Genomic DNA, 22,009 nt, shown 5'->3' with positions numbered 1-22,009 from the left:
GCGCATACGTATCTATAATCAAGAAATACTAAACTAACAAGAAAGCAGATAATTATAATAAAAAATAGTATATGAGCTTGTTGGGTAGTTTTTCTATTTTTTATCTCCCTGCCATTAGAACTATTCATGGACCAAATTTTGAATCTACACTATATTCATTTTTAGTCGGACTTCGGTCCAGTATCCAGATCCAGCCTTAAAAATGAGTTACGGGTGCACTTACAAACCCTTCCCCATCGAAACTAGATCTTTATCCATAATTTTATTGCTATATAGGTTTCTAGCATCTTAAGATTGATGATAACTTCATATTAAATTCAAGTCAATGGGAGCCTCAAACAGATACAATATGTACTTAAAAAAATCAAGAAAAAAAAAATCCTTCTTTAAAGTTGCATGTGCATTACCACACGCATGCTAAACTCTAGAGTTCGTTAATCCCTAGGGACACAATTTCATTAATCCAGCGGGTGAAGGACTATGACTCACCATCACATCTTCATGTTGACAGCTGGCCAACATCTCTGACCAGCTAACGGCAGCGACCCTCCCATTGTTTTAATGGGCTATATCATTATTATTATTTCTTTTCTCTAGATTCTTTTTTTGTTGTTGTTTTCTGGTAAAGTGGCCCTGTTTTAATGCGCAAAAATGCCGTGCCGTGCTCCAACATGATAAGAGATAGACAGCCGTCCAATAAAAAAGTGTTACGTGTCCATCTCCCACGTTGGTTATCCAGCACCATCTCACCGTCCACCAGGGATCCTGGGTCCCTGAATTCGTGAAACGTGTATGTAAGTCACAGCAAGCGACCTAGCCTTGTTTATTTTATTATTATTATTATTATTATTATTTAAGGCATACTGGGGCTCACACATCAAGCGTGAGTACAGCCCATTAAGTTGGAGAAAAATAAAAAGTAGCAGCATCAAAGCTTGCGCGTCCCAAGCAAAACTTGGAAAGTGAGGAGTTGTAAAAGATGCTATCCAGTCACTCAAAGATACCATCTAATTCACCGCACTGTTAACCTCAAGAAAGATACAGATAACCGCACTCTTCCAAAATACTGCAGATGTCTTGTATCAGTGCAATTCATCTGCTGTATGGTACGATTCCGAATTTAATAGAATTAGATGGTCCGCACTCAACACTCTTCTCGCATAAAAAATTTCCTCCTATATGACTCTGAGCTCAGCGCCGAAGCACAGACTAATTGGAGATTCGTCGATCCCAAAATGTCACAAATCTGACTTCGTGTTTCTCATAACAAATCAGGCACCACACCGGCCATCGTCCTTGGCGCTACCAAGTTCAAGCACCTACCCTTGATTTAATAGCTAGGAACTGTTTCGCCCCCTTTTTCTTGCACAAACAGGTTCCACAACAATGGCAGAGCTCCCACCGAAGCCCCACGCAGTCCTCATCCCCCTCCCTCTCCAGGGCCACATCAACCCCGCCGCCTGCCTTGCCATCAAGCTCGCCACCAGGGGCTTCGCCATCACCTACGTCAACACCGAAGCGGTCCACCACCAGTCCTCCCGCGCCCGCCGCTCCGCCTCCTCCATCGACCACGATATCTTCGCCGACGCCCGTGCTTCAGGCCTCGACATCCGCTATGAGCTCATCAGCGACGGCCTCCCCATCTCCTTCGACCGCGCCGCGAACCCCATCCAATTCCTGCACTCCCTTCTCTATGTGTTCTCCGCCCATGTCGAGGAGCTCATGCGAAAGCTCACCCGAGCGGCAGGCCCCCTATCACCTGCCTCATCGCCGACACCTTCTTCGTTTGGCCCGACACCATCGCCAACAAGTTCGGCATCCCCTACGTGTCCTTCTGGACGGAGCCTGCAGTCGTCTTCGCCCTTTACTACCACATCGACCTTCTCATCAAAAATGGTCATTTCGCTTCTCGTGGTACGAAAATTCCCTTCATTGATACAGCCATCTCTGTTTTGTCATTAAATTCATCGATTAGATTTCTTATTATTATATTTGCTGATGGTAGAGAATCGAAAGGACACCATAACGTACATACCAGGGGTTGCGGCGGTCGAGCCGACCGACCTCATGTCGTACCTCCAAGAGACGGATACAACTTCGCTGCTGCATCAGATAATCTTCAAGGCATTTGAAGAAGCCAAGGGGGCGGACTTCGTGCTGTGCAACTCGGTGCAGGAGCTCGAGCCGGAGATCATATCGGCCATGCAGCAGGAGAAGCCATTCTATGCTGTTGGTCCACTCATTCAAGCTGGATTATTCCCCGGAATCTCTGTCAGAACGACCTTGCAGGTTGAGTCCGATTGCTCCCAGTGGCTCGACTCCAAGCCGGCAGGCTCCGTCTTGTACGTTTCCTTCGGGAGTTTTGCCAACGTCAGCAAGAGAGACCTGGGGGAGATCGCATATGGGATTTTACACAGCAAGGCGAACTTTATGTGGGTCCTTAGGCCAGATATCGTGAGCTCTGACGAGCACGAGCCATTGCCCCAAGGATTCTTAGAGGAGAGCCATGGGAGAGGGATCCTTGTTCCGTGGTGCTGCCAGATGGAAGTGCTGTCGCACCCTTCAGTCGGAGGCTTCTTGACGCATTGCGGGTGGAATTCGGTATTGGAGAGCATCCGGTGCGGGGTCCCGATGCTGTGCTTCCCGCTGCAAACTGATCAGTTCACCAATCGGAAATTGGTGGTCAGGGATTGGAAGGTCGGGATCGACCTCGGAAGGATTGAGGAAGTTAGTAGGAAGGAAGTGTCCAAGAGAGTCGACAGCTTGATGGGAGGGGAAGAAGGGAATGAGGCCAAGAAGATGATCGAGGAGGTGAGGAGAGCACTAGAGAGTGCGGTAGCTGCTGAGGGTTCTTCGCAGAAAAACTTTGATCAGTTTGTGGAGGATCTAATGGGATATAGTTCAGAGAACAGGACAATGAAGTAAAGATCGATGGTCTTGCAGTGGGGTATACTGTCTTGGGGGATGGTACGGGATTCGATATCGGAGAGCGTATGGTACGGGATTGGAAGGCCGGGGTCGACATTGGAAGGATGGATGGGTTTAGTAGGAAGGAGAAGTGGGCAATGAGGTGAGGAAGGAGGTTGAGATGGTCGACAGAACTCTGGAGACTCCGCTCACTCCTGATGGTTCGTTCGTCCCAGAAGAACTTTTGATCGATTCATTGAGGATCTCACGAAACACAGTTCACAAACCATGATAATAAATTAATTGAAGGTAGTCTCGCAATGGAGAATGCTGTTTTTGATCTGTGGTTCAATAGCTTCATATCCCTGTAACTTTGGATTTCAAGTGCGAAAAGGAATGGAAATTAAGCAGTGGACGTACTATTAAGAGAAGTATTTGAGCCCTGCTAGCTGTAAGAAAGGTTGTTTTTGTCGTGCTTAGACAACTGAGGGTGCATTAATTACCAACCCATGGACTCTCTCTCTCTCCCTCTCACACACACAAATGAAGGAGGGACAAAAAAACAAGGGCCTGCAGCTCAGCTTAAGTTAGGAACTTACCCCGATTGGAGTTTTTTTGAATGAGGTCTTAGATCCTTATATCAAACTCCGGAAGTAATATATTACCACTATATTGCTTAAAAAATATCAAGAGATGTACGTAAACTATTTTCTAGAAAGAATATAGGCTTCCTCATAAATCCATTTCAAGAGATAAAAAATTAATATATTATTCCTATATTTTCTTGGGTATCCACGAAATATGGCTGGATGGCTTAGATTTAAGATAACAATCAATTGCTACCTCATATTTTACAGGAGGTATTGGCAGTAAGTTGGAGTTCCATCAAAAATAGATGAATATAGAAGCACTCTAGTGATTAGTTGACAAGAAGCTGTATGGCCAGCGAGCTGGCCTATTTCTTGGTTTGCCTCCCAATAAAAATATTGTCTTTTACCCTTTGTTAGGTTTATTTGGAATTAAAATAATTGCTTTTGCATGCTGTCCTTTACACTATTGTTCAGCTCCTTTCTAGGTTTAGTCGGGAATAAAATAATGGTTCTCCTGAGGGCTATTAATTGCCGTTATAATAAAAATTAATGGGCCAACAATAGAAGAATAAATTAAAGTAGTATTTGTTTAAATTGTCATCTGGTGATTAAAGAATTACTTCTTCCAAGAAGCGTAGAGATTCAAATTTCAAGCGGTTACTTAACTTATTTAAATAGTAAAAATATCAGATAAAATTGTTATCGTTATAATAGAAGAACAAGTAAATAATAGTTCTTATCTAATTCTTTATTACTACGTATATGGAGCATATAGAGAAGCCTTCCAAACTACTGCAATTGCCGTTATTACTTTGAACATTAATATGAACCTAGTGATTTGCTATCCTACATTAATAACTCATTTAGCATCAACAAAAGAAGGACCATTTTGACTCCACAATAATCCAATTTATTTAAGATCTCAGCAATGTCCTCCCACAACAACTATTCCAATCATTCCATGGTCGTAGCCTTGTGGGGTTCACTTTGCAAAGCTTTGCTGCTTGGCTTCGGTTCCCAGCCCAGGCATGGAGCTAGCAAGTCTTTCTCAAGTGATTGGACCACTGCAAGACCTTAAGGACTTGGGTCTGCACCGACAGAAAAGGCCCTGTCCCCAAGCAGCAGTTTTCTTAATAGGATTCACCCGAACATAATTGAAGTTTTCATGTACGTGTAAAGAGACTACCCACACGTAGCCTCTTAATAGGATTCACCTAGGTGGTAGCCTGGTGGTAAAAGAGCTTGGACTCTATCCGAGTTGTCTAAGTTCAAAACACGCAGATGTCGATTAAATCGAAGGACCGCATGCCCCACACCTAGATGGTTTTATATAGATATGCTTTCTTTCCATCAGTATTAAGGTGGCGCTGGGGTGACGTACATACGTAAATGATCTAGTGAGATTTTCCACGAATTGGGAAGGGCATGCGGAAACTCACGATCCGCATCGAACATTTCTTGACAGAAGGAGGGCTCAGTGGAGGCTGCTATGCGGGTGAGGTTATGCCCCTCCCCCTCCCCCTCCTTTTTTTCACCAAAAAAAAGAGACTACTCTACGTGCCGTGCCGACACACTCCGGACATGAGCTGCTAATCTAATTAAAATATTCAAAATGTGTATCTATAGTAAACAATTTTTATAATAGGTTATTTAACAATATATGTAAATAAATGCTTTTAAAATTAATAAATAAATGAGAAAAGTTAGATTGCTTGTTCACGATCAGAACTTGGTATGGCTGCCCTAAATTTTGTAATCAAGCACAATGCGCATGCGGTACTCACGTCATCTAGCGGTAAACATCTTGGAGTCCCCTCATTAATTGACACTTTTCCTTGCACATGCTTAAAAGAAGCCAATTATACAAATATTTTTACCATTGCCTGCTGGACAAAGATGAAGAAATAAATATTTTATTTTGAAAAATTATGGTGACAGCTACTAAATTTGGATGGATTCTGAAGACACTTTTTCAACTTTAAAAACTTTCAACCCACTCTTCAAATTTCTAAATTATTTCAAAGTGGTCCTTTCACATGACCATTACATTATAGCATGAAGTAGTTATAAGATAAAAATATCCTTAATGAGTATTAAATAGGTTGGAGCCTCAAAGTATCTTTTGTGTAAAACAAATCTCAAAGCACATATTTCAAAGTATCTTTGGTACATGGCCCAAAGTTAAATAATTTGCCGCCGACAAATCTCAAAACTCCAAACCCCTTCATTTGTCTGCCCGTGCATATCTCAAAAAATCCTATGTGATCCATAGTTAAAAATTACCAGCAGCACAAATCCAAGCACTCAAACTTTTTATTCATCCATCTGCACAGACCTTAAAGCATTGCTCATAATTAAGAATCACTCATTATACATATCTCAAAGCATTCCAAACTTTTTCATTCATTCTTCTATACAAATTTCAAAGCATCCTTAGTACATAGCTCATAGTTAAAAATTATCTATTGCTCATATCTCAAAACACTCTGAACTCCTTCCTACCAGCCTCAGCCTGCACCTGCACGTGCACGTGCACGGACGAATGAGCATTGAAAAACCACAACCAACCAATTCCAGTGGGCTACCTCTACCAAAATGGCTGCTAGTAATAGAGAAGCTTTACCATGCCAATGATGGTTTTTAAACTGAACCGAAATCAGTCCCTTTCTAAGAACAACCATTTTCATCTCATGAAGGAAAGCTACTGGAAGAAGTTTGAAGCCAAATAGTTTGCAAAAGTTTTAACATCCATTCAGAAAGGCTACGTTATATCTTCCCCCTTTCTTTTGCCCCACTTTCCAGAGTGCAAGCCATGAGAAACAATAAAATTTGATTTCTGTAACTACAAAATTATTTCCATATTTCCAGCTCAAAATTTTACATCTACAAAAGAACCATTTTCCAAAGCTAATGAACACCGAAATGCTACGCATAATTAAGATTCACCTTGCCTTACCTGTAAACATTCTAGGCCAGCAGAATTTAAAGGAGGCAATGTTTTTCTTACACTAAAGTGAAGCAAAGCAAACAAGAGAATACGGTATCCAACTGCCATTAGAAACAGCACCAGTAAATTTGGAAAGGCTACATTATATCTTCCCCCTTTCTTTTGCCCCTTTTTCCAGAGTGCAAGCCATGAGAAACAATAAAATTTGATTTCTGTAACTATAAAATTATTTCCATATTTCCAGCTCAAAATTTTACATCTACAAAAGAACCTTTTTCCAAAGCTAATGAACACCGAAATGCTACGCATAATTAAAATTCACCTTGCCTTACCTGTAAACATTCTAGGCCAGCAGAATTTAAAGGAGGCAATGTTTTTTCTTACACTAAAGTGAAGCAAAGAAAACAAGAGAATACGGTATCCAACTGCCATTAGAAACAGCACCAGTAAATTTGTCCACTTTGCATTTCTGGAAGATGAAATGTTGTAGGAACCGCGAACAGCCTGTACGCCAGAAATGGCCCTCACCTGACCAACTGCAAATGAAGTCCCAATATACTCATTTTCGAGGAGCCCCTGCAACACCAATTCAAGATCCTCATTTATATATATAATATATATATATATATATATATATATATATATAACCAATTGTATAGAAGGCAAGATGAGTTATATGGTAGACAAAGCCAGAGAAGACTGCCTGCCTGGATAGCGTATGTGTGGAATGCAATGTAGGATAATGGATACATCCAAACTGGTCCTGGAAGAGCATCTCGGATCCTAAAATAACCTCCCACTAGCATCATTATTACCTGGGAGATGAACACCATGACAGATTTAGTCATACCTGTATGCTTATGTAGTAGTCCATTATGATGCATTTTTAAGTAATGTATCATACTGTTCAAATTGTGTTCAGCCACTTCACAATTTAACATTATAAAAACATCATAGACTAAACATTTTGAATAAACAAAACATTTTGAATAAACAAATAAATGGTACCAGACCCGTCATAAATACTGCACAAAGTAGAACTTACATGTACAAAAACTACAGTCAAAGTGCACTCGAAAGTTTCAAGCCAAGTGTAAGCAACAATCATCATAAGTGCTTCATTTGCTAACAGGCACATGAAAATATTCAGAACAAAATACATCAACAAGCTGAATTCACCCCTCATCCCAACAAGGAAATAGAAGACCAGGGTCGAAGATATAGAAATGAGGAACAGGAAGGGGATGCTGGCAAAGAGGTGCCCAAGTAGGAAAACTACTGCACCAGAGTGCTGATTAGATTCCTCATGCAAGTATATCTGCAAAAGTTCAAAAAGTAATTTCTTTCATGAGGACAATACAAACTAGACAAATATTTCAATAAGAAATGCATTACAGGATGGAGCCATATTGCAGGTAATATGAATTTTTGTTGCACACCATGGGAAGCTAGTAGTACATGGAGACATCCAATTAATTGTACTTACCATACAGATCGCAAAGATATAACATCAGAGGTGGTCCTATACAGGATCACTTGGTTAATGAGGATTCATAAAGCCGACAACAAATGGTTGGGAAAAAGGCTAGATGATTGTGATTGTGATACAGATCACAATTCAGTACTTCTTGACCTGCTCAACAATCTATTTGTTTCTTACAAGTTGTAAATAAAATTGATGCTGACTTGAGGCATATATTCTATTGGGTCTTGATGTAAGCAGATGCAAAAATTGAGAATATATGGCTTACATCTATTGCAGGATTAGAAACAAGTTTTAGTGTGCTAGGAGTCATTATCATATCTTACATTGCCTTATTTGCCACAATGTTAGCAGATAACAGGATATCTTACATTCAGTATTCCATCCAATCAATCTCATAGTCTCAACACCTCTTCTTTAAATGCATATCTGATTTCATGTAATGAATGAAAGAATGGTTTATGGTCCTGCTTCAATTAGCTACATTAAGCTAGTTTCAGCATCTGTTGTAGACAGTGACTGACGTATACGAGTCTAAGTGGCTCCTTATTTTCCAATAAATAAATAAATTAAAGAGAGTCAATCCTTCTATTCACCATTAACAACACTCAAATCCCAGTCATATTCCCTTCAATATGTCTCTTCAGAAGCCCTTTACAGGAAAGTTGAGCATCTCACGACTTCAATCAACTATAATCAATAGAAAATCTTAATCATAGCTTTCATTACGAACACAGTCTTAAAGCAAGTCCCAAGAAGAGGAGAAAGAAGAAAAGAAAAAAAAAATCACACAAATCGATGCGAGATGCCAGATTTCGAAGACTTTCCCTCTTCATCACGAGTTTCGCGAATTACGGGAACCGGAGAAAACGAAAAAACTTTCGAAAAGTGGTTCGGAATACACATGATGAGGAGTCATGTGCGAAATTCATATAGGAAAGTGATCTTAATGACAAGGGCCGACGACGGAAGCTCGGGACGGAGCCGTATGATGCGGAAGTCTCACGTACGGTTCCCTGAGAAGGGAGTGGCTACCCACTGGAGCTTCGACCAACCACCACCGGTCAATTCCGCTTTGGGGCCAGCCCTTACTCTACCATTATTATAGGGGTATGGGGTTAAAATTAGAAATGGAGAAACGGCTTAATAGCATGTTATAAAAGATGACATGAACAATGAAGAGAAGCATCTTTAATGGCAATGAAGACAGAACTAAAGAATTTTTTGATAACATTCGAGTATGTTGTAAAAAAAGATCTGGGAGAGCTTGCATTGACAGCATAAATAGCCCATGACAGGAATGATTAGCAAACATGAGAACATATACTTGACATCAAATACTTCGGATAAATCCTATGATTATCATTACAATCATATGGTTGTATGAGTTGTTAAAGCTAGTTTATCTATATTATCACTAGTAAACTGCAAGGCAAAAGAAATATCATGCTTACCTTGATTTCATTTATATGAGCAGGCAATCCAGCAACACTTAGCAATAAGATAAATGACACAAAGACAAAAATTGCTGCAACTCTTTCCTGCAATTAAATAAGGTAGAGTAAGAAACAGGCCATGTCTGTACTTCCAGCATTGTGTGGTGTCTCAGTGTGATTAACATGCAGAAAGGGGAACAACTTCCACCAAAGATTTTACTCAAATTCCTCCATGACCCTAGCCTCTTATTTTTGCTGTCACTAATCCATCGATGTTAAAAGCAGATGCATAGGAGCTAAATCTAAAAAAAAACAATATTGAAGGCACCAGATTAGTGTGTCTTTAAGGAAAGTTAAAGAGTAGAAGGCTGTTGGCCATGTACCTAGAAATAGCCTGTTCAGGAATTAAAAGTCAGAAGAAATATCAAACATTTCTAAAGTTAAGATGTGACCAATAGAAACATGATTTAGAAGATATATTCCTATGTCATAATGTGAATTGACCCTTTGTCTACACCCATAATGAATATTTAGTCATCTGAAGTTGGCTTACCATTAGTGCAGACAAGAGTCATCCCAATCAACATAAATAAGGTCAGATACAAAAATGAGAACTTCAAGATGAGAAAAGATTTCTTAGATAGTTTGATAGTTAATAATGTGAATCACCAAAAAGGATCTCACTGTGAACTAACCACTTGACACCAAAAACTCAAGCTATTAGGCTTAACAATCCCTTCACCTCCCCCCATTCGCCCCCACCAAAACCAACCAAACCCTCAAGCTGGCTTGGACCACACCCGAACAAGGATAAGAGAATTGAGCCACAAGACCGACAACCAGCTTAATCATATAAACAACTGACTTGAGTTCTTGAAACATGACCTCCAAAACCCTAGTCTGAAATCATCTTAACCAACCATCTGAATCCAAAACTTTAAGCTACAAAATAGCATATATCAAGCTTAATACTAACATTGAATCTACCAGCATGTGTTTCAAAAATTTTATGCCTGGCTCCAAGAGGGATTGAAAAATGCTTTCATAAGCTCACCATTACAGATGATAAAGAATGACCGATGTTGGAAAATATGGTACCAACAGAGAGCATGACAAGCATATATAGAAGAAGCCGAATCCAAAAGTACTTCCATTCCCTGGACATAATCAACAGTGACCTCCATGTTAGTACTGCAGTTCTTGTTGCATCACTAGCCCTGCCTTTACTTTTAAGATGAGGACCTTCCTGCAGAATTCAAGTTGTGCTTAATTTATTAACAAAGTCTAAGAACAATTTTGGCAAAAATACTTGTGCAAGTAGTCATAGCAGATGTAGGTTTTCTTTCACATGTCAAGTTGCAGAAATTTCAACAAGTTAACAAACCATATTCGACAATTATGAAGGTCTCGAATTACATGCATTACACATATAGCAAATATGCCAAGCACTTAAATTACAAAAAATGTTCATTTTTTGAATAAATGTTATCCATGTTATAGTAATCAGAAGGAACTAGAAAAATCTAAATGTAATTGGTTCACCATCATCAATGTGTTGACATTTTGCATGTGTGTTAATGAACATCTATGTCTACATCAAGTGGCAAATCAGTTAGTAAAAATCATTAATAGTACTATTTTATGACCATTTGTCTTTAGGAGATCTGTTAGTAAGTAAAATAACTAGGGAATTACATCTGCATGAAAAAGTAGATGAAGTAGTTATGAGGCTAACTTGAAGCTCTTAGAAACTAGTTAACAGTATTTCCCTTTTCTTGATAGCACATATTGTGCTCACATTTTGCATTTTCTTAATAAAATTAATCTAGGTTACCAAAAGGAAGGTCAAAACAGAACTATAATATTTGTGTGTAAAACATTCAGAAAGCTATAATTGCATCAATTATATGAAGAATGAAAATGCGCTTTAACTATGTCAGCCTGACTCTGTTTCTGGCTAAAAATGAGAACAGCTCCATCCGAACTTATGTTGATAAAAGAGATCTAAATATCCAGCAAATATGGATATAAATAAATTCATAAACATAGATTATGCAAGCTTATGTTTCTCCTGAAAGTTGGACATGTTAATTTGATTCATTCATCTTTTGCTTGATTCATTCATCTTTTGCTTCAGCATTGTGAAATCCTCAACAAAAATGAAGCTAAAAGCCAGGTTTCCAGGTCATATCTAAAGTTTTAGCAATCAAGGCAATAATTTCAGGGAATCATACCTTAAGCCATAAAGCCAAACCCATATAGATGCAATCCAACTTTTTCCATGAAAGTTAAGCAAAGAAAACTATAAAAATCATTGTCTCAAGAAGACTAAAGAGTACACCTTTTCAGTAAGTTTGGCAATCATAGATTCAACACCAGCAGAATCAGCTGATGATTTATATGTAGCTTCAAGTGTTCGAATTGCAACAGCTGTATCCATGCTCACAGCTGAAAAGTCCCCATGATCATCCTGTTAAAAGTGTTACATATCCTGTTACATCTACCATAAACTTTCACAGTGCATAAAAACATTTACCAAGATAATACAGAAAAACAATCTACCAATTCCTGCTAAATAGAACTCAAATGTAGGTACCTGCAAATTTTTGCACATTGCTATAATCCTATCAAAATCAGTATTGATTGCACGTAAAAAGTGATCTGAAGGGCTTTGCATGATTGGGCAGGGAAAACCAGCATTGGAGAAGTGCTGCAAAATGAGAAACGTTAACCTCCGGAGGGCCAAATAAGAGCTCTCCACAATTGCAATCAGAAAGTATAAGTCTTTAACAACCCATGCTGGCTTAATTAGCATTCAGGTTACATAGCCGTGCAGTAATAGAAATCAATTCTAAAATATGGTGAGAATTTGTTGTTATGAAATTTATAACAATTATACCTATGAGCTGAGATGGTCTTATGTCACACACCTAGAGGTTCATGAAATGAGAAATTTTATGTATGAGTCGCAAATTAGAGATCAACTTGTAATATGCATACAGAATTTAGACTATAACATTCTAATTGGTTCTTAAAAAATACGCTTGGGATGGGATGCCACCACGGTTCCAAGGTTCAAACCTTGGACCTCTTCCAAGTGAAGAGGATTCCAATCAGCTGAGTTAAGGCTGTTTAGATATGCACTCTAATTGTACAGTAATTTATTTTTTCCTTATGAAGAAGGGGCAGATGGACATGCAAATATGGGGAAAGGTTGACCACATAACAATGACTTGCAGTTGTAGATATCAAAGCTAAGTGTAAGAAGAAATGAAACTAATGTTTCCCACTATTAAGATGGTGGAATTAAAAGGTGAAAATGTTAGATCTTTTATGGATAAATTATTGAAGGACCCATGAAGTACAAATATTTCAAATATGCCCTGTTGGTGTCAGGTATATGCTGAATACTGATACTTATTGGATACCTCTAGGATATGTGCCAGATACATATTTTTAAGTATCCTATTTTCCAAAAATTAGAAAAATTTTGGATAATTTGAAAATATATTTGAGGTACTTCCCTGGTATCTCTAGGGATAAAGGCAAGGGCTGTGTTTTTCACCCTTTTTTAAAAAATTTTTGATGAACATTGACCTTTTAATGATGAATGGTTCATTTTGGAGTTTGTCGTGTTGATATTATTGTATGGAATAGGGATTATGGTCTATCGATTTGAATGATGACCAAATATTATTTGTGGATGTAAATACTATTGTGCAGATTATGGACTATGTTATGTTGATAAACCATCATGTTTTGTATTTTTTATAAAAATCCTATATGTATAAACTATGGACTCTGTTGTCTCCTTGCCGTATCATATCCTCCTTTTTCAAGATTTATCGAATCTAAGTACTTCGATTGTGTTGCATCCATATCCTGCATGCCTGTGCTTCATAGAATGGAGCTTATACTCTACTGAATAGAATATGGGACCAGATGGAAAATTACATCAACTAGTTAGAGAAATTCTTCGGGAATCCAAGGGAAATGATATATTCATAAAGTAGTATCACGATGTGAGGAATGAGGCAACTAAGAGGAATTCCTACATCAGACTACCAAAATATATAGCATGGCAAAAAATAATAGTAAATAGTGTTGATTAGAACAAGAGACCTTGTTCATGCAGCTTCTCAAAATTTAATCAGATAAATGCATTAAATTGGATAAAAATTTACCTGCAAACAAGCCAGAGTTTCTCCAAAAAACAATGTATTCCCATTTGAAAGTAAACAAATTCTGTCAAAGAGGCCAAAAACTTCTGTGCTGCTCTGATACATAGTAAATATGAGAGTGCATCCTGTGCTTGCAAGTTTCTTCAATGTAACCATCAATAGAAGTGCAGATACACTGAAAATAAAGTTAACCAGAAAAATCAGTGAAGCTCTACCCAATAGATATAGAGCTGCAACAACTAAAGGAGATGTGCCAGAGCAATTGATTAGCATTAGAGGAGAACTCAAGAAAACCTGTCAAGATGGTAAAGAGGTTCGTCTATAAATAAAACATGTGGCCTCATTACAAGCTCTCTTGCAATGCTGACACGCTTTCTCTCACCACTAGGAAGACTCTTCATATAACAGTGCCCACCAATGAGTTTGTCGGCATAGTCCCCTAAAGACATAGCAGCAATCGCTTCCTCCACCACACACTTCTTTTGAGAGAAGAAACCGGGAAGCTGTAGAAGTGCTGAGTAGTATAGCATCTCTCGAACAGTAAGTGATTTAATCAACACATCTTCCCTGTCAACATATCCCTGCAAATGTCTGATTGAGTACTGCAACTAGTAGAATATATGTACCATAAGCAATGGCGACACTGTCCTATGCAACATTGATTGACTGAATAACAAAAATTAAACAGATATGATATGAACTACTTCATCAACAACTTGCCAAAATGCATGGAGAAACATATTAGAAGTACCATAAAGCAACTACAAAAAAACATGGTACTAATAAAAGTTGCAACAAGCAACTGGTACAAAGCTAATTGTAGAATCAAGACCTGATGGTTCCTTGTAAAAGTTCCGAACTTGATAATTACATGTAAAATTTTGGAGCGCAAAAGGTTCATATGATATATGAGGCTATAGAGAACATTTCACTTTCTGACAGGAGTATTGGATATACTATGACAAAGAGGACTACAAGAAGGGCCAGAAATTGAAGAAATCAAATCTGAACCATTTCTAAGCAGATTAAAGGCAACATAACCTCTAAATAAAAAGGCAAAGGAAAACAAATAGCTTCTGAGCACCCTGAAGACCTATCAGAATACGAAATGACAGAAATAAAAATTATTAAAAGAAAAGGAAAAAAGAAAAACTCAATTGTTCTATGAAGGTCCATCGCAAAAGCTTCAAGAGAAATAACATTGTGTCGTGCATCTTGAGTTTGAAACTCCCTGAACGTTAAATACTTTCAGTTCATATCTTTCCAAATCATTCAGAAAACACTACACAGTAAAATATCTCAGTTCTGTTCTTACTTTCCTTCCGAAATACTTGAGCTCTCAACCAGTCGATTCAGCACGTCATAATTAACAATTGTGCAAGCCTCTGAAGAAAAGAAAGCCATTACGAGTTACCGACTCCTTATCTATCATGCATAATAAAATTTTAGCCTGACAGGTTCCTTATCCATTTGCCATCGAGCTTCATATTCGCCTTCTTTAGACTCCAAAAGATACGAAATGAGCCAATGACCATAACTGGACTGACACTTCCACTCAAACAAGGGAAATCCATTATAAAAATAGTGCTAAAAAGGAAATCTCCGACATGAAAGATTGACTCTGAAACTTGTAAAAGACTCCAATATGTGGTATATTAAACATACATCCCACTAACCATTCTCAAAAATGAGATACCTCCTGCAATCACTGGACATATTCCACGTGAGCAAAGAGATTCATTTCTTTCTAAGCCCTTGAAGAATCAAATCCAACACCAAATTTGATGCAGGAAAAGTGAGTAGGGTTGCTTTTGGGGCTTACTGCCCTAATATTGGACTATTTTCTGCTTTTATGATCTAACTGATATTTCTTTTATCTTGCATATTTGTCTAGTTCCTGTTCTTTTTTCTTTATTTATTTATTTTCTTCTCACACTAAAATTAAATAGGGACCTAGGTCCAGAATATTGCTGCAAGCAAAATTCTACCATAAAAAATTAGGTATCATAATTGAACTCACTTCCAGGTGTTACAATATCACATGGGTACAATACCATTTTCATGTTATTTGCATCAAACTTTGCAGTGGTCACAATTTTACATATTTCCCATGATGACAATTCAATGAAAATCTGGTCCATGTTATTATTATTTTCTTTTTCATTTTTGTTTCACATCAATATTACGATGTGGACTTAGTCTATATGCCATCACAATTGAACAAGTGCATGCTTGCAGGTTTCACAGTATCACAAGGATACACTGCCATTGTCACAATGTTTGTACCAAAAGTCTGCAGTGCCAACTAATTCATCACATTTTGCAATAACCCCTGAATGACAATCCAAATCTCAAGGGCAAAGTTGCATTCCAAAACAAAAAAGACAAGGAAAAATATTAGCAATTAATGCACTGTCTCGACTAGAAGTCCAAAGCCCTTAGCTTCAATTTCAATAATCTCTTTACTCCTCAACATCCAGGACACGAGTCCTATCTAAACTTTCAACATCTCATGGGATTTTCAGGAGGCACTAACAATTTTGGAGATTGAGCCAATAGATTGATCCAATAACGAGTGAAAGGAAGGTCATAAGGAGTATCCTATCCTCTGTGACTACATAAACGCAAATTGAGAAAGGAAAAAGTAAAGTAGATAGGAGCCTCATAAAAGAGAATTGTAGAACTCTAAAATTTTGGCCACCCAACCGAAGTCTTAACTTCACAATTCAATGTGAGTCCTATGCTTCTATAATATCAAAACAAGCTCCTAGGAGAGCCTCCTTTTGACAATTTGGTTAAGAGCAATTGGAAACTAGACATTAGAAAAGGGATTGGTTCAACGAAATAGAAAGGCTAATGGAGAAATAGCCCCCACATAGCCAAGCAGAGGAAATCATAGTCACAATTTTTTTTTTGTTTAAGCATAGAAGGGACAACTTTCATTAACCAGGAAAATAAAAATAAGTTGCTCAAAAGATAAGGTATATCTGGTACAATGTTCAGTAGGGGATAGCCATGACCCTTATGACAGAAGATAAGAACACGACCTGAAACATATTGTTTTCTGCTATGAAGCGAACTGGCATCACCGCCAATTGCTGCCAGTACGATAAAGATATAACCAGTACAGGAGAGCTGAAACTGTATGTCTTGCCAGCAACCAGAACAATGGCTTTAGGAGGGCAATTCAATCTACATAGAGATCTGAAATCTCAAGGTATGAAATGCTTAACATGAAAAAATTGATGATTATTTATTTAACCTATATTTTTGTGCATTGAGTATAAAAATTGACAAACTATTATATATCATAAGGTTCAAACGCCTCCATTGTAGTGATTTTAGTTAGAAGCCAGACAATTGTGAGGTGACAGCAGATACTTAATGGCATTAAGAAATATAAAAATTTGAATGCTCTAGGGCCTTCTGTGGGGAATCCTACTACTTAGGTTGATGAGTCAAACAAGCCAGTAACAAGTCATCCCACTTTGACCACAGAAACATCTCCCAATTTCCATTTATAACGGGGTTGATGCTAAGTCATCTAGATCTGGAATTAAAAAAGCCTCCAGCCAGTATCCACATTACCAAGCCATGCTGCCTATGGAGGAGAATTTGCCTTTGACTTCAGCATATGTTTCTTTGGATGAGTCTAAGCAACCTCCAAATTCCAAGCTCAGTCATGAGCCACAGTCAATCTTGTTAAGGAGGCTATGGCTTTGGTAAAGCGCAATTGGGCAAAAAAAATGCTCCTGCGGGCTGGATCAACAAAGGTTGGGCCATCTAGAGATGATACCACTTCTAATTCTGATCTGGAAGAGGATATACCATGAATGGAAAATGGTGTTTAGCATTTCTAAGGGTCATTGAGTTTCCCCTCTCCATTGAGGGACTCCTACTCAATCCATCTTACGCATTTCAAAACCTCCTCCCCTAGAACTCCATTTTGATAAGTTGGTTAAACTCTTATCTGGAGCAGGTACCACTATTGGTTGCCATCATGGTGGAGTGGCAATCATGGAGGCAATAAGCCTTTCACAATATTATAATCAACGTGCAGGTTATCTTGTTGGGCTAGTAGTTAGAAATGTGTTTTCCTTTTTATTTACAAATAATTCTGCAACATGGCACCAAAATTTTGTTAAGATGGACTTGTCAGGATGTATTTGCCTGAGGGAAACTTAATAAATTTCTTTTTCTTATCACATATTAAAAAAATGCCATACATATCTTGTATGATAAAATATAACAAAGACTTTTCTATTAATAAATGCCAACCAACATAAAGCTAGCATTTATTGTTTTTACCATAATTAGTAACAGCAATCACGCCAACCAGATTATATTCCCCTAAACAATAAAGTGCATTCTTTATAGTTGAAGAGGTTGTTTTGAAATTGGTCACATCTCATTTCACCATGTTAAAGGATTTATACATAATCTTTCTGGTACAAGTTTCATATATTGGAAGAATATCAAAATGCTAAGCTGAAACAATTTAAAACATTCATAACTGAATAGTAGTTTGAGACCTCAGAGAATGAATATAAATGAAATTAGCAGGGCACTTACATAGGAACCATATGGCATCTGAGATTTCACCCCATTCACAAAAACTTCGCCGTACATTCTAGCTGCACCATGCAATCTACCTAGAAAAGCACAATACAAACAAAATATAATTTTGTCAGTTGTCATAAAAGTATGCAATAAACAATTCAAACACCAGCCTCAATGCAACATCCTCCTTGAAAGTCCTCGTTTCTTTTCAATGACAAATTTAAAAACAACCTCACTTCACCTCCTTTCCAATTCCTTTTGACAATCATGAACTACTTCTTCTTTCTTATAATTTTCGTGATATTTCTGGAATATATTCACAAACTGCTTTTTCATATGCACCTTAACTAACATTTTTTTATTCCATTCTGTTTGAAATTATGACATCTTTTATGAGGTTTAATCTTGAATTTCAAAAAATATTTAGCTGAGTTGAGACAAAATTCTCCCACCACATTATCTGAGAAACCCAAATTACCCGTGAAAGCTACGAGAATACCTTCAGTGTCAGTTTTGATGCAAACCTGCAATTGCCCTCAGTAATGTAGACTTTCCAGATCGTGCAGGGCCCATGATAACTGTAAGGGTGCCCGGCAATGCATAGCCATTTGAACTCTTTACAACCTTATCAGAATACCTCCTCTTGTCCTTCACTGTCACAGTCAGGTCCTTCCACACAATTGATGCCCCAGCTATCTTTCTTGCAGTGACTGATGAAGAAACCTCGGGCAATGATGGAGAAGGCAATGACCCACTGTTGATCTTGGACAACGATGGGGAGGCCGTAGCGGTGGCAACGTGGATTGATTCACCCACTTCCTCTATCTGTGCATCAATCTCTGTGTCATCCCACTCGGGCGAGTCTTCAAAAGAGATAGGTTGTCTGAAGGTACCCGGTTTCCGCAGGTAGAAGAAGGCACCTTGTGTTGCTCGGCCTGTTGGACTACTTGCTGAAGATGAGGATGATCTGTAGTTATCTGAATATGACTGTATCTCCTCCATTTTTTTAGCAACCTTTAAAGGCTAAAATCTCAAATCTCACAAACTATTGTTTTACCACTGATAGAAACAGTATATCTTCCAAAATGGAGGCTGTTCTTCTGGACATGATTGCATGAATTCAACATCAGACTACTACTCAACTCCCTTGTAGCATTCCCACAGACATACCTCAACTCTAATTGGAAATTAGCTGGCCTGCATTGTTTAGATAGATATTACAAAAAGAATTAAAAGAAGCTATTTGACCAAGCCAATTTAAAGTTATATATACTTTTGTTTCTATATCAACGCCAAATCATATACCATTCTTAAAAATGTAAAAAGCTTCGTAATAATTACATGTTTGATCTTAAAGAAAACATCATTCCACCACAAACGAAACAACTGAAAATTGTAACCATAATTAAATCAACCAATCAATTGATTAAATAAGCATGCACATATATTCGTACAAGTGACAACCTCATTTAAATAAAACTCACCTATTAAAAATATCTGAAAAAGAAAGAAAGAAAGAAAGAAAGAATTCCCACATCAGACAAATGTTACTAAGATTTCCGTGTAACATCCTGTTCAGATTATCAAAAGGACCTCATTTAGTTTTCAAGGGCATGCATTCCCACACAGATATGAAAGTGGCGACAGATATCAACAACAATGCAAACAAGATGGATGCCTTTCGCTCAAAGGGCGAAAAAAGAAGGATTAGTGTCAATAAGAGCACCAAACACTGTCTTCAATCGTAAAACCCATCTTTTCTACACGAATCCTAAAACCCTAAATCACCCAAACCATTACTCCATTTAATTTCCCACAAAAACCCAAGTCCTAAGCGACATTACTCACAGTAAAAAACTCCTTGTTTACTTAAATAACACTCCCAGGAGTTCAAACAACACCATCTGAAGTCACCTACAACAAACCCTAAACCCTAGCAGAAATCAAGAATCCAAATATCAATATCAAACACCCACACCTACTTTCGCACAACCACCAACCCTTCAACAACCACCAACACACGGAGATCTCCAAAGGAAGAAGAAACTCATAGCCCTCCATACTCCTCAGAAACCCAAATCCTTTTGAAACCCATTTAAGAACAACAAAGGAAACGGATCCTAAGCTACCTACGAGGCAAGATTTAGCTGCTCATGAGTTGCGAGAAAAAAGGCAAAAAAAAAGCTCCCTCTTTTACAAAGCTGCCAACAGCCACCGCACAGGAAACAAACGAAGAAAAGAAGAGAAAGCCATTAGGCCGAAAGAGACCCTCTTACCTCGATCCCAGTGGCAATGGAGTGAAGCCTTCTTTTCCATGAGAGAGAGAGAGAGAGAGGCCTACCCTTTTCTTATGGTTTCTTTTTTTAATATTTTATTGACTTTTGTTGGACCTTCGTATGGTTAGGTTCCTGTGTCCTTTGCGTACATTTTAAGTGAACCTCGCCCACTGATAACGACAAGAGAAGCTGAAGACCGTCAGTAGAATTGCAGTTGTAGAGGACTTGAGGTGAGCCTTTCGTCTTTCTAAATAGTGTTGGTTCTTTAAAGCTTTTGACTGGCTTTAGCTGTTTGGAATGGCCCTGTTCTCTCTTTTTCGGCTCTACTATATCTTTAGTAGCCGGGAAGCGTGTTTTGTTTTCTACTGCGTCAAATAGCGGAGGGGAGGCAAGCAGCAACGGAGGGGGAACGGAAGCTTCAAAAACAGGGTTCGGGTTGTATTTTTGGCCGGAAAGAATGATTTCAACCGTCGAATCGTCCAATGGCTATTTGAATCTTTATAAAAAAATATATTAGAGTGTTTTAAGATTCATGCGATGGAAAGAATTTTTTTTTTTTTTTTTTTTTGGCTACAACAAATGGTCCATACACTTCTATTATGAATACACTATAAAATCAAAAGATAACCAATTTCCTTTTCCGGATCCACATCCATAAGATACTTCCAAAATCATCCACCACATATAAGGCCATCTAATGTAAACATGCCTAATCTGAAACTCAACATTATGTCTCATCATGACTCGTGTAACAACCCAGGACCTCACCCAAAATGGCTAGCCGAAAGGTATTATATGGGTTCCTTGATCCTGTATAAGTACCCAAGATCTACCCAGCAAATAACCGATGTGGGACTAAACACACGCCCGCACGGGTCCTCACAGACTCCTCCCGTTTAAGTCCTGACGTCCTCGTCAGACTAAGGGTTCATATATATTCAAATCAAATCACAAATACCACGATTGACCCGTAGTCAGCCCCAATGGATCCGTGCTGCAGTGTCCCCTAGTCCACATAGGTTATGGGCCGGATCCGCTCTGATACTATTTGTAACAACCCAGGACCTCACCCAAAATGGCTAGCCGGAAGGTATTGTTTGAGTTCCTTGATCCTGTATAAGTACCCAAGATCTACCCAGTGAATAACCGATGTGGGACTAAACACACGCCCGCATGGGTTCTCACATGCGGGCGTGTGTTTAGTCCCACATCGGTTATTCGCTGCGTAAATCTTGGGTATTTATACAGGATCAAGGAACCCAAATAGTAACTTCCGGCTAGCCATTTTGGGTGAGGTCCTGGGTTGTTACAACTCGGATGTTCCAAAATAAGAAATGATGCCCATCTGTGCCACTAGATTCCTCCTGGATTTAGCTTATTATCATAGTCGAGTCGCCTTTTAGTAGAACCCCTCTGGCCTGCAAATCATGCTGTGCATATCTTAGATTTGCCCATGCCGCTTTCAACTCTGAAAGCGATTAGGGATGATTTAGTGGCATTAGGCTATTTTGAAGTTTTTCAGGTCTCTCTATCATTATGGTCACTTTGCGCGGCAAATCTATGGAGTGGGAAATTGAGATGCAGTTAAGTGGAATTTCACCTCAATAATACAGGTTTTTTTCCACAAGT

At 38.5% G+C, this 22,009-nt stretch overlaps 1 protein-coding gene and 1 pseudogene across 3 annotated transcripts; one reads left to right on the top strand and one right to left on the bottom strand.

Moving 5' to 3' along the window:
* Positions 1 to 1,033: 1,033 nt before the first annotated feature.
* On the top strand, positions 1,034 to 3,362 carry LOC103698364 (annotated as a pseudogene).
* Positions 3,363 to 6,334: 2,972 nt separating this feature from the next.
* LOC103696929 (ABC transporter G family member 3) lies at positions 6,335 to 20,454 on the bottom strand. Of its 3 annotated transcripts, none has more exons than XM_039123633.1 (13): positions 20,381 to 20,454; positions 18,629 to 19,301; positions 18,117 to 18,196; positions 13,839 to 14,125; positions 13,548 to 13,719; positions 11,960 to 12,073; positions 11,705 to 11,833; positions 10,418 to 10,609; positions 9,382 to 9,468; positions 7,490 to 7,762; positions 7,152 to 7,259; positions 6,889 to 7,020; positions 6,335 to 6,564 (listed from the first exon to the last, which is right to left on the bottom strand). In XM_039123633.1, exons 2-13 carry the CDS (start codon positions 19,104 to 19,106, stop codon positions 6,433 to 6,435), a joined length of 2,184 nt encoding a protein of 727 aa, XP_038979561.1. In that variant the 5' UTR covers positions 19,107 to 19,301; positions 20,381 to 20,454; the 3' UTR covers positions 6,335 to 6,432. The 3 variants fall into 3 exon arrangements, with proteins under 3 accessions (XP_038979561.1, XP_038979563.1, XP_008776879.2); XM_039123635.1 differs by lacking the exon at positions 20,381 to 20,454 and adding an exon at positions 20,087 to 20,352; XM_008778657.3 differs by lacking the exon at positions 6,335 to 6,564 and having other exon boundaries at positions 6,634 to 7,020.
* Positions 20,455 to 22,009: the final 1,555 nt, after the last annotated feature.

This window comes from Phoenix dactylifera, chromosome 2, assembly GCF_009389715.1.
Source record: "Phoenix dactylifera cultivar Barhee BC4 chromosome 2, palm_55x_up_171113_PBpolish2nd_filt_p, whole genome shotgun sequence".
Lineage (NCBI taxonomy): Eukaryota > Viridiplantae > Streptophyta > Magnoliopsida > Arecales > Arecaceae > Phoenix > Phoenix dactylifera.
This window is presented reverse-complemented; position numbering and strand designations above follow the sequence as displayed.

Bases quoted from the DNA above. Each gene is read 5' to 3' on its own strand.
- LOC103696929 (XM_039123633.1), bottom strand. From the start codon at position 19,106: ATGGAGGAGATACAGTCATATTCAGATAACTACAGATCATCCTCATCT. The intron at 18,197-18,628 runs GTTTGCATCAAA...GTGCTTTTCTAG, and splicing joins ATTACTGAGGGCAATTGCAG to GTAGATTGCATGGTGCAGCT. The intron at 9,469-10,417 runs GTGAGCTTATGA...ATTTAATTGCAG, and splicing joins ATTCTTTATCATCTGTAATG to GAAAGAGTTGCAGCAATTTT.